Below are 13,897 nucleotides of genomic sequence, written 5' to 3' on the forward strand. Positions count from 1 at the left end.
CAGCAGAGATCCTGCCAGGCTTTCTGTATCTAGGCAACTGGCGCCAGGGTAATGCCCCCTACACACAGAAGGACCTCAAGATAAAGGGGCACATCAACTGCTGTGTGGAAGCAGAAACATTGTGAGTTGCAATGCATCAGTTGCAATGCAATAATGATTCTAATTACTTAAATATGTATACAATCTGGTATCAATTTTTGGGATTTTAATACAAACTGATCGTGTTTTGATGCATTTGTTGGATGCTCTCTAAATTGAAAACTAATAAATGGCTGCAAAAAATGAACAAGAGTTAGTAAACCAATTTACCTATATAATAAAAGAAAATTGAGCATGTTCATCTATGTAAACAATATTCTTCATTTGTTTATAATGAAGCTTGTAGTTTGCCAAAATATCGCAATTAACATATTAACATACTTGACATGTTGCAACAAAGTCTTAGGCTAAAGTTTTCTTTCTTTATATGCCAAGATGTCTTCTTTACCGGCATTATAGTTACACCAACATGTTCTTTCGTAGTTTCCCTGCCAATAGTGGCAACCTTCTGCACATCCAGTGTGTTGACACCAGTGATGCCAACCTTGCAGCAAAATTTGAATTAGCCTGCAAATTTCTTGGTATATAGCTGTAGTAGGAGTTATGTTAATATATGAGTCGCGTTCTGAGAAAACTGGGCATAATGCATGTGCGTAAAGTGTTGTCCCAGATTAGCCTGTGCAATCTGCGCAGGCTAATCAGGGACAACACTTTCCGCTTTTATGACATTTTTCATTTAAATGAAGACTTTTCTTAGCAAAAATCCGATTTAGGCGGAGAGTGTCTCCCTGATTAGCCTGTGCGGACTGCACAGGCTAATCTGGAACGACACTATTTGCACATGCAGTATGCCCAGTTTTCTCAGAACACGACTCATATATGTAGCAACAGTTTCAATTTTCTAAAACCTTCAAAACACAGGCGAACTTTGGGAATGCTTGATTTATTGGGCAGGCGTACAGGCATATCAGTTCTGAAAAACTTTGTGCAGAATGGATTGATTTTCAAGTATGATGACATGACGAAAAGTCCAACATCTGTGCCAAAGGGTGAGATCAAAGTCGAATGAAAGAAATCAATCCAAAATACTTTTTCGAAGCATGGTTTTGTCTATCATAGATGGATTATTAAATGACTTTGCAGAAGCTTAAAGCATAAAATGTCAAATCGTCACACTTAAAACTCTGGTCAAATTTAAGAAGTTAAACCTTGACACTTTGTCTGAGCTATAATACTGTACAGTATCAATTGATTTTAAAATACTTGGCTGCACACTTCAGACATGTCAAGACAAACTGCAAGATCAAGTCCCCTCGACCCATGGAGTCATGGAGTAAAAGTCTACCATACAGACCACTCGGCCATCCGTGCTCATACACTAAACGATGAAGTTTATACTTTTATAAGCAATCCTCGTAATTTCAGAAAATATAACGACAACAGAACTCTCCAAATTATTAAATCATTTCGCGTTGCAACACTTTATATTATTCATGTTTTTAAATCGCTAAAAGATGCATATAATGGCTATTTTAGAGCATGGCAAATGTTCAGTATTACCGTTTCCTCACAAATATCATAACTAAAACGAAAATTTGAGAATCTGAAACAACTTTTTTTTTTATTTCGTCAATTACCAAAACGTGAAAATGCCCCTTTAATACAGCATAGCATCTGGTTCCTTATAAATCCGGTGCAACGTTCCATTTTGGAAAAATTGTCTAGACTTGATTGCTTCGAATAAAACAGCGTCGAGAAGAAGCGAGCGTCACTTACTGTCTGACGAGGCACGGTATGGTGTTTCCCTCCTCTTGCCTGTTTAGCCAGTTAGAACACACCCCCTCGTGCAGTGAACTGGACTTGCCTGGAATATAACGGGGAGACATATAGTTTATTAATGCTGTATAAGTTCTAAATAATGATATGTATTACGTGTATTTTTAATGTATTTGAGGCATAATCCACTCAACGTTGTGTACCGACGTCATCTTATCAAGCGAATGATAATGATCATGAATGACTACATTCATATAAATAATAGCATGTCGTTCAGTATGTTCTGATGGTTATGTTGATGATGCTGCTGATGATAATGATGATACTGATGATGATGATGATGATGATGATGATGATGATGATGATGATGATGATGATGATGATGACAACAATGATGACGATATTGATGATGACGATATTGATGATGATGAAGATGATGATGATAATGATGTTGTTGTTGATGATGATGATGATGATGATGATGATGATGATGATGATGATGATGATGATGATGATGATGATGATGATGATTATGATGGTGATGATGATGATGATAGAGCTGCTGCTGCGAATGATGATGACGTTGCTGTTTGTTTTCGTTTAAAATTACCTTGCGTGCGGTATTTCACCACAGCCACGGTTGCGTGAATCTCGCCCGGAAAAAGCTTCAGGGAGCTGCTGATGGAGTAGAAGCGAGACTGTAGCAGCGGAAGTTGCGTCAGTAGCAGCGTAGCCGGAACTCGCAGGCTCGGGAAGTAATCAAGCACGTGCACGATGTTAGGGTAGGACTCAAACTTCCACTCCTCGTACGCATCAGATTCCTAGATTTAAATGTCATTTAAATTTTTGAAATGTATCAACAATTTGATTGATGCATGATATCCAGATATTCTCCAGCTGGATGAAAGCCCGCTCGTCCATGTGGTAGATCGACGATTTGCTTTTCAATGTTCTGAAAAGACTCGACAATTTTTCGATCATGATTTATCGAAATCGATACGTACTTCATACAGCCCATCGCTGATGATGCGTCACTGGTATGCATAATATGTGAAAATAATGTCTTAAAACCCAGGTGGCCTCACGAGACATGTTGTTTAGCATATTCAATTTTACGTATTTTTTGACGCATTGATTTTATACAATAATGATTATTTTATTATATATTCGAGGCGAATTTCACACATTTTTATTCCACATAATGTAAATATACTCTACAAGTGAACATCATGCAAGTTTTTATTTACATTCGCTAGTTTTTCCAGACTTTCCCGGTCGCAGTCCTTGGTTGCCTGTTTTGCGAACAGCTTCAGCAGTGCCTGGCTAGGGGGCGTGGTGATGTCCAGGTAGCGCGTGAGTGCCGTGCGCAAAGTACATACGGGTAACTTGCCGTAGGGGTCCCAGGACTTCATGTTACCTGTACAGTGCACACGCGTATTTATAATATGACACATAAAATAGATTATCGTGGTTTAACCTATTTTATTCAAATGAGCATCTGTTAGTGTTTGTGATTTTCTATTGAAGGAATTTTATCCCTAAAACATATCTCGGCGTGCATTAAACTATCAGTGCAATGTAACCACATACCCATTGCCGTAGAACGCTCGTTCATGACTTCTATCTTGATCAGCTGATCAGGGGACGGGGCGTTGTGGAGGCGCATTAGTATGGCATCCACGAGGGAGGCGGAGTTCTCGGCGAAGATCGCCACGTGATCCCCGGGATGGTAGAGCAGCTCGCCCGACCCCATGGTCGCGTCCAACTTAATCAGCATCGTCTGGCGGCTGTTCCAATACACAGGTGCAATATATTCTCAAGTAGAAGACAAGACAAAACAATTTATTCGTAATTAAAGGCCACCAGCACAAATTTAAATATACAGACATGTCACATTATACATGCATGATTTGTGAATAGTATATGTTTATTCTTTTCGCATTAAGAACTATATATGTAATGCAATTTTCTTCAGTTTCAGATCATTTTTATTTCATCAGATTAATAAAATCGAGTTGTTTTCTGTTTCCACTATACCATAAAAAGAGGCGCATGTTACGTTCTTGGTAAAATTTAGAACAATGAAAATAAACATGAACTTCGTTTTCAAGTACATACGTGTTTTCCTAATTAAGACTGTGTGTACAATGTATAAGATAATGATATTTGCCAAGGTGTCGTCCAGTTTCAATAAGAAGCTTGGGGTTGGAACATCTTAACTTTTCAAATGCTTTTATATTTTAAAATGCTATTTTAAGCGAAATATATGTTCTGGTTCAGGCAATGATTAATGCATTCTATATGTTTCACATCTAGACGAGTAAAATGAAATCCATGACCATTTTTGCGTGTTACAACAACGAAGGCTAGCTTTGAGAAGTTGTAAAAATACATCAACATTACCAGCATTTTGATAAACCTAGATATAACTAAAACCATAATTAAATAACAGATTTTTAACAGAAGTAGCCCTATTTGTACACCAGTATTTAACCCATTTGAAATGATAGTCTACACATAATTCTTATCTACCAACCTCCCTTTGAGTCATACAATTGCTGGTTGACCCATTCAGACCAATACCATATTCCATATATTCAGAAAAGGTTTGACCCAAAATGTCCATCCCCGTATGAAAGGAATGGCTTTACCACTGAATTAACAAGTTTTAAAAACCCCTTTATGTCAAATTTTCCAAAATAGCCTTGGTAACTTTTTATCGCATTAAAAGATCTTTAGTTTACCTTGGGCGAACTTTATTTAGGAGTAAATAGTTTACCCATATATTTGTACACTGATGTCACATTTACACGATATTTCTTATAGAACCAACTATCATGTGACACGCAAAGAGCTTGGTCGAATTTGATTGTCGTTGGGCGTAAAATAAATCTTACACCATAACTCGTTGGCCGTTTCATCTTGTTAAGAAACGCCTACTATTCCAAGCAACACGCATACAAATTGGGAAATAAACGTAAACTGAGCAGAATTCTGTTTCTGACGGTGCTTGTACTCACTCGGACTCGATGGACTGCAACTGTTTTCGCTCAATGAACCGACAGGGTAGCACGTTCTTGCCATGGATGGTAGACAGAGCTGGAACACAACAATACCCAATAATTCAACTGCATATATTACAACAAATATCACCGCTGGAGTTTTTCCGGTGGAGGGTTCTAACATGAAAAGTCGTATTTAACACTATTAGTCTCTAAAATCGCACATACATGTATTCACTCAAAGATCAGTGATCTTGTTTAAACAAAAAATAGAGAGAAAAATGTTCTATCATTGTCACTAAGGACAAAAACATGATATTTTAGAGAAAATATATTTTATTGCGGTAACATTGTGTTACAAAGACTAACCCTCAATGATTCCCGGTGCCTTAGTTCCAGACGCAGGCGTCACCCGGAAGCGGTCCGGTGTCCAGTGACTCTCCGTCATGCTTAGTGAGCCCGTGGCGTCCTTCAACATTCGCTCGTCGCCGGTGCAGAATGTCTCGCAGGCCGCCTGGAATGTGACGTCATAGTGCGTACAATTTAGTGCGTGCAGACACGTGAAGGCTAATTAAGTAACACTGCAATGATGACATCATCGCCGCTAATGGCTACATACACGTGTTTTTCTATGCTTCATAAAATTCTTAAAAATAAATAATATTGCATCCATTTGAATCTTCTCGGCCTATTTGAGACATTGAAATCGACGTCTGTTTGTGTAGAAATACGAACGTGTTATACTCAAATCGTACAACAAAACGAGACATAATCATTCACACATGCCTTATTTTAACACATTATTGAAGTCTTTTAAAGCATAGAGTACATAAAGCCCAGACTCTACGTCAATCTGAATACCGATTTCATAAAGATTTTCGATAACACGAAATGAAAAGGAAAACTCCAAACAAATTATCAGGAGAAAAATTATGTTGACCACTCGAAAGTCATTTATTATAGGTATGTGACCCACACTTCCAACTGACCTTGAACACGTCCTTGGCCCAGGTGCGAAAGGACTCCTCTTGCCCACACAGTTCGTCGCCCTCTGCCAGCGCATGGATCCGCTCCGCCCCAAGGGATGCGAACATTGTATCCACGTAGTGGGCGAACGCGCAGAAGTTCGGGTAGGCACTCGAACCCAAGCCGAACAACGAGAACCTGTTCGTAGCAGACAGACATGCCTTAGGTAAAATAGCAGCTTCATGTCGAATAATCTGATCGAAGACTGAACCTTTGTACAAAAGAGAGTTGATAACTACAAATAATCACACCATCTATTTATATCATGTAAATGCCTTGAAAACATTGAGCTGATGGCTTGCTTATTACGTCTGCTAGCATTTGCGAACGAAATCAAGAGAATCGAACCTGACGTTGCTAAGCGGCCCAGTCTCAAGGGTGAGATTATCCTCCACTGATTTCGAGGAATCAGACGACGTCATGCTCTGCTGGTCGTCAGAAGTCTCGGAGGCGGGCTCGTCCGACGCCGATATGCTCCGTAAATAAGATACCTGCCTCGACAGCCTGACAAGTATAACAGTGATCGCTTGTATCAGCTTTGAATAACCAGATAGGTCACAAACAATGATTTTCAAATAAGCACTGAACTATATTTATTGTGTGCTTCTCATGCATACGTGCTTCTAGCTATCAATCACATTATTAACCCATTTATGCCAAGTGGACTCTCCCATCCTTCTAAATTGGATCAATTTATTTCCAAAATTAGGGATGTCTAGTAAATTTATTTCTATATTTAGAATATTTCTTAAAGAAATTCCTTTAAGCAAACAGCAGACCCTTATGAGATGCCGCATCATACAAAACAGTACCAACTAAACATAGGTCACTTTATTCTCAACGTCTAGGCATACAGTCCAGTTAAGAGAGCGCTGGATCGCGGTTTCAATCTCAAGCCCGAACACATAACATTTGTGGGGATTGATTAATTCTTTCTCCCCCTACCTGTGACTCAAGTAGGGTAGTTGCCAGTTACTGGCATACGTGTGTGCACTTTGTCCTGTTACATAAATTAATCAAGTAAAGTGTGATTAATACACTGACCGCCTTGCGAACACCGAAATACTGTTGACAAAGACGAAAAAAACAACAAACAAACGGTTATTATTAACAAACACAATTAAGAGCTATTTTAAATGTCTACATTTTTGGGGGGACAGAAGTTTGCAATGCCACTGCCCTTACTTCTTAAATTATTTACATCAGAGTGCCATAAATGTGCGCTTTTAACTACAAATCACGCGCTTTCATACGTGTTATTTTACATTAACCGATAATAACCATGACACTGTATAATTGAAAAAGTATTAGCTACGTACTTGTCCTTTGTCTCCGGGTGCCTTGTTTCTAGAAGGTACTTAGCAAAGGACTGAAAAGAAACAAAACGTGTGGAAAAGATAGTGTTGACACTAAAATAATAGATGCTTTAAGCTTTATAAAATAAGCGATACGAGTAATAACAGACGAGTGCATAGGCAGTCAGCTACAATTGGTTGATGCTTATAAAAAGCATTGCTTTTTAGCTCAGCCTCTGAATAACATGTATATGAAATAGATCCAAAGGCCTTGGCTAAGGCGCTCGTTCAAATAACACTGTTGCACAGGCGTCATGCGAGTACTGGTCTTATGGCATATGCACTTGCTTAGTCTGGGTAGGGGCTACGCTGTCCGCAATAAAAAGGAAAGAGGACAATAACAACGAGCGAGGCATGGTATAGGGGAGATAACCCTGGGTTATGGTTAGGTTAGGGTTAGTGTTAGGGGTCGGGTTAGGGTTAAGGTATGGGTTAATGCTTACCCTAACCCAAACCCGATCCCTAACCCAAACCTGACCCCTAACCCTTACCCTCAAACCCCCCCCCCCCCCATGCGCATTACAATACCATGCCTCGCTTGTTGTCGTTGTCCGCTTTCCCAATAAAAAGCACACAAGATTTCGTGCTCTCCAGAGAAGCCTATTCAATATGCATAGCCTCAATCTCCACGCAGAGTTGTCGTTCCTTGCTTTCACAGACTGTTTCAGTCTAATCTCGTCGTGGAGGTTGGCATAGCCTTACAAAACAGCGCGGCTGCGCAGGCTGGGCTGGAGCTAAGCTGGCAGCATATTGCATAGGGCCCATTTTGACGCGGTTGCTTCAAAATCTAATTGCGTCTTGTTTATGGAGCATCAAACCATGATACTTTGCGATAAACAATTGAAGTCACATTGTGTTATTCATAGCAAACTGGCAACGTTCGGTAGCCTATTCCGGCCTGTAACACATGTGTGGCTAGAACATTAAACGATTCCCCTCCTATCATTGACATACGGCGTATATTAAAAGTAAGGTGTATAGTAAGGTGAAACGCTTGGTTTAACAGCTACGGCGAAGCTTTTTCTTTAATCTAACACATACACTTTTTATTTACCCCACGTGATCCAGTTCGAATTAATGGGAAATTAGAACAAGTACTCTGATTAGCAATAATTGGGACCTCTAAAGTATTCACAACCAATTTAATAATTTGACATTGTGAGCCAGTTTAAGATATCTAGTGATCATTTTGAACTGAACATAAACAGTTCGGACAAACTTTCAGGAAGATTAGCAATAAATGTGGCGTCTAGAGTATTCACAAACTTTTCTTTAATTTGACATAGTGACCTAGTTTTAAATACCAAGTGAACAGATTCGAACTCAAAAAAGATTTTCTGAGAATCTTTCAGGAAGATAAGCAATGGCATCAAGAGTATTTACAAATATTTACTTTAACTTGACCTAGTGACCTAGGTTTTTGTCCCTTGTGACCCACTCTGAAAGTTGCAAGAGATATTATTGGGAGAGGTGTTTTTGACAACGCTTCATGAGCATTTGGCAACACATTAGACTAATAGCAGTGTTCACAGTGCAATTGTTGACAATGGACGACTGACAACGAACAACGTACAGACAAGGATCACACAATCTCACCATCAGCACGTTGGTCTTATATGAGCTTACATAAACGGAAAGGACACATGTACGTTTATTACCAACGTATTTTTTTTTCTGAATTAATCGTTTGCTTGCTAAGACGACTATGCACATTTGAATCACCCATATAATATCGTGTTAATCATAAACCATGTGTTAATGATTTTAAAAAAACGTACGCCCTATATGCATATATAGAGGATATTTGTTGGTTTCGGTAGCATATCGAATTTAATTCACGAGTGATCATAGAAATTTATATTTTCACGAGTGGCGTAGCCACGAGTGAAAATATTTTTTTCTATGATCACGAGTGAATTAAATTCGATATGCTACCGAAACCAACAAATTTTCTTTTTATTTTATGCTTATTTTTGTAGTTTTGTTAATTTTCCGAATTTGCCTCATTAAGTTTCCCCGTGGGGTGCCTCAATTTTTAGAACGCACAAATAACTTACTACACAAGAAAATAGTTCACATCTGTAAAAAGTGTATTACTATTAAAATCAATGTTTTATTCAACATATATTTTTTTCATACTTTATACATTCAATATTATTACAAACAATAGTTTAATTTAAATTATTATGAAATTAATAGTGTTGCATATACTGGCGTAGTAATTTGTGTATTCAACTGATCTCAAAGTTACGAAAGTGCTCGCCATGTTGAACAACACTTTTACGACTTGCTGGATTAATAACACATAACTGGATTAAACTAGGAACGCAAACATATTTCAACAGTGTTTTTGTGCTAAATGGTTTCGATATCAATCACTGTCACTCTCTGCAATAACTTGAATAAGACGGATTCGCTTGTAGTGTCGCTGTACAGGGGAATCTGCGGTTACCGCCGGTGTACGGGATGGAGATTGCCTCTGGTGATTGACTACGTTCTGTGTCTGGGAAAGGCCCATGTAAGATTCAGAGTTGTGAAAATTAAATGTTACATTGCCCTGGAAATGTGAGTTGACAAAAAATCCTCGGGCCATCGGAAAATCACTTGATGCAGGTGTGGCTGACGCAGTGGCAGTGGCTGTGCGGTTGTGCTTTTCAACTGACTGGTTTGAATGAGAAAGTATTTTTGAAATATTTTTTGACTGTTCCTTGTTCAAACTGCTGTAATTATTTAAGCTGTTAATATTTCTGTGCCCTGAAATCTGTATTATTTGATGAGCAGGAACATTCTCGTCATTCAGCTTCTGAATCAAGTGCTTTCTTGCACTGAAAAAAGTTTATTTCTATGGTAAAAATAAAATCAATATTCAACGGTACACATGACATATTACATAAGAATATAAGTTGTAATTGTTTTGTGTGCTCTTGAAACACTTCAATAAATACATGGTGGTCTGTCAAGTACTGGATGTAATGGAACCGGAAAGTAGAGGAATAGTACTAGTAGAGTACAGGAGATTTTGTGAATTAAAATTTTGAGTGTTGTAGCATGTAAATTGGACAAACAACACCTATTTAATAAATGGGAGGTAAGTGATTTTTATTATATATTTTAGTCTTGTTATGAAAGTAGTGTATATAATATGGGGTTTTGACCTGTATGGGGTGATTCTTGGCTCTTGAATACCAGCATCTGTTTTCATCTCGGTCATTATGCTGTATAGCTTGTTTATTCCCATGGCAGACTTCCTGAACCAGCATTGCTGTGTCTTGTTGCCAGGAGTTAAGAAGAAGGGGCTGTCTTCTGTCATCATGTCAACAGGGCGTTTGTCGGCATATAGCTTGTAGAGATGCACCGGATCTCTGTCAGGTTGTTCGGGAACTGCATATGCCCGTGGCTTGACTTTCCTATGAATAGTTAAAATGTGTGATGCATTAAATGTTTTGTTTAAATTAAATACTATTCCACCAAAAGTGAAGTCTACTGTATATTAATAATACAAATAAGAATTATATTGTAAAAAAGGTCTATAAATTCACTTGTGATAATAGAAAATATATATTTTCAATTGTGGCTTCGCCACTCGTAAAAATAATAATTTCTATGATCACTCGTGAAATAAAATCGATATTCTACCTTAACCAACAAATATCCTCCATGTTTGTATTATTTTTACTAAAGAAAAATTCCATTTAAATATTTTATAAACAGTACCAGTTTTTATATAAATAAAAAATTATCAATTCAGATTTGTGTACAAATATATTAAAGTAGGAAAATCACCTTATATCCCTAGGATTTTCACCAGTACGGGTTTTTGTCTGACGCTCAGTGTCGAAGGTGATGAATTCTTCACCAGTTTCAAAATCGATTCCAAGGCTGACATCACCCCAGCATAGGGTGTGAATTTCCTTGCCGGTTCTCATCCCAAAATGGGTTGTACATATAAGCCACAGTGAGTGTAATAGAGCTCTTGGGCTTGATTCTCCCAGAGTTTTAGCTGCGTACATAGCTTCAATATGTTCATTTGTTAATGCCTGGGCTTGATGCGGTTTATTTCCATAACCTTCTTTTTTCAGAGCTTTTTGTTTACTTTTTAATACTTCCCTCACTTTGGCAAATTCAGGGTCATTTATCAAAGAGTGCTTGTAGTTCATGTGCCTTAAATGCCTGTCGATTGAGCTTAAAAATGCCCTCAAAGATGTGGGTTCATACTCTGATCCATCTTTTTTAGTCACACCCAACAAAAACTCGCAGACCAGAGGGTTCAATTCATGAGGAGGTATATTTTCAATATTTCTTGCCTCATTTTTGTGACTTTTTAGGAAAGTTTTGAAAAGTCTGATGTCATTGTCGGTTTTCTTTTTATACGTCCGTATAAAATACGGGACGTATTATGTGAAACCCCTTGGCGGGCGGGCGGCGGCGGGCGGAAGGCATCACTTTGTCCGGACTCTAATTCAAATTGTATTCATCCGATCTTCACCAAACTTGGTCAGCAGTTGCATCTAGTTGATATCTAGGCCAAGTTCGAATATGGGTCATGCCGGGTCAAAAACTAGGTCATAGGGTCAATAAGTGCATTTTCAAAGGGGCCACTTTGTCCGGACTCTATTTCAAATTGTATTCATCCGATCTTCACCAAACTTGGTCAGCAGTTGCATCTAGTTGATATATAGGCCAAGTTCGAATATGGGTCATGCCGGGTCAAAAACTAGGTCATAGGGTCAATTAGTGCATTTTCAACGGCGCCACTTTGTCCGGACTCTAATTCAAATTGTATTCATCCGATCTTCACCAAACTTGGTCAGTAGTTGCATCTAGTTGATATCTAGGTCAAGTCCGAATATGGGTCATGCTGGGTCAAAAACTAGGTCAAAGGGTCAATTAGTGCATTTTACTTTGTCCGGACTCTAATTCAAATTGTATAAATCTTATCTTCACCAAACTTGGTCAGTAGTTGCATCTAGTTGATATCTAGGCCAAGTTCGAATATGGGTCATGCCAGGTAAAAAACTAGGTCATAGGGTCAATTAGTCCATTTTCAACAGCGCCACTTTGTCCGGACTCTTATTCAAATTGTATTCATCCGATCTTTACCAAACTTGGTCAGTAGTTGCATCTAGTTGATATCTAGGTCAAGTTCGAATATGGGTCATGTCGGGTCAAGAACTAGGTCATAGGGTCAATTAGTGATTTAAATATTATGTTTTAGAGAACAAATGAGACTAAGTGTACACTTATTGATATCAATGCATATATATGAATATATCAGTTATATAAGTTGTTGTTGTTTTTTTTGCTTATTTCCAAAACAAATACATCAATCATCAGTGTATCATCTCCAATGGCACACGAATCGGGCGTATATTGCTCCGTCATGCGGCGCTCTTGTTTGTATTTAAATTTTCGTTTTCAAGCAGAAAGCTATCCACACTTACAGATCTGAAATTCCTTGTTGGTGTTAATGTTGGGTTTTGTTCTTTTTCTTCCTGTGTTGATGCTGTTACCAGTGGATGTGGGGCTGATGTTGCTGCTCCTGCTGTTGGTGCTGCTGATGTTATTTCTTGTGATTTTGAAGCGCTGTCATCATCTTGTTCATTCATTTCATTAAAAAAGTCACCAAAGTCAAAGATATTTGAGAAAAGAAGATTTATTTCATTGTTTTCCAATTCATCCATTGTTGTTAAAGAGTTAAGCAGCAGACGAAATAATTATGTTTAAGGGAAGTAAATATGTGTTTCAGGTTCAAGTAGACTAGTCTCCCTTGAATGAAAATTGCAATTGAGGCTCACCATGGGGTTATTGGGGAAGTAGTTCCAGTATCTAACTGAAACTGTGAAAAATAACGATATTTTTCACTGTTATGTTTCACTGTTTGAAACAGTGAAATACCACTTTTATTTCACTGATATTTCTCTATAAACCACCGGAAAGCATAAAATAAAAAACATTGTTTCCATTTCCAGTGATTACATTTGAACAACCACATCGCAAACAAACTCAGTTTGTGTACAATTCTTTTTAAACATTTACAAAGCTATTTCACAGTACAATATATTTACATTACATATTATCATCAAATAACACGTATTTTGTGAACAACAGGACGATTGTATTTGTTAAGTAGTTGTCTGCAGTTGAAACATCATCGATGTGCTTCTTCACTTTGGAAACAAAAAGTATCTTTTAAGATTGCCCCACTTCCAACCACGTGACCTACCTCGCCGTTCTCTGGCGGGTCCCCGTTTCCGAACGTGCTCGTAACAATCAGCACGAGCGCCTCATGCTCCAACTCCGTGACGTCATACTCCTGCATGCTGTACACCTGTATAACATATTGAACGCACACTTGAGCAAAGGGGTATTAATTATTCATTTACAATATGTTACAAAAAGAAACTAATTATTACTATAATGTTCAGGTCATGTTTATTGCATGCAAGATTGACCGTTATAAAAAAGGAACATATATAGCAGGTTAGCTATTAGAACCGCTTTTTCCTCAATATTGGACAAGGGAATACATAACATATTATTGACTATCTGTGTGAAGCAAATACCGCTTATTCGAAGCAACTGCGTAATGAAGAAATCGAAAAGGACATGTATGTTTTTACAACTCACTCACAACAAAAACTGTCCGATTTAAAGTTATTTATACGAAATGTTTTTGTTTGCGTGGTTGCTTCTGCTGAT

General features: G+C 38.1%; 1 protein-coding gene across 1 annotated transcript in view; it reads right to left on the reverse strand.

Moving 5' to 3' along the window:
* Positions 1–3,138: 3,138 nt before the first annotated feature.
* The window catches only part of LOC127858675 (nitric oxide synthase, brain-like), a 32,570-nt gene continuing 21,811 nt past the window's right edge, over positions 3,139–13,897 (reverse strand). The window contains exons 8-15 of the mRNA XM_052395919.1: positions 13,422–13,526; positions 7,163–7,212; positions 6,192–6,347; positions 5,807–5,981; positions 5,187–5,331; positions 4,836–4,914; positions 3,406–3,602; positions 3,139–3,221 (exon numbers count right to left, since the gene is read on the reverse strand). Coding sequence (XP_052251879.1) covers positions 3,139–3,221; positions 3,406–3,602; positions 4,836–4,914; positions 5,187–5,331; positions 5,807–5,981; positions 6,192–6,347; positions 7,163–7,212; positions 13,422–13,526 — 990 coding nt within the window. The remainder of the gene's footprint in view (positions 3,222–3,405; positions 3,603–4,835; positions 4,915–5,186; positions 5,332–5,806; positions 5,982–6,191; positions 6,348–7,162; positions 7,213–13,421; positions 13,527–13,897) is intronic.

Source organism: Dreissena polymorpha, chromosome 1 (assembly GCF_020536995.1).
Source record: "Dreissena polymorpha isolate Duluth1 chromosome 1, UMN_Dpol_1.0, whole genome shotgun sequence".
Classification (NCBI taxonomy): domain Eukaryota; kingdom Metazoa; phylum Mollusca; class Bivalvia; order Myida; family Dreissenidae; genus Dreissena; species Dreissena polymorpha.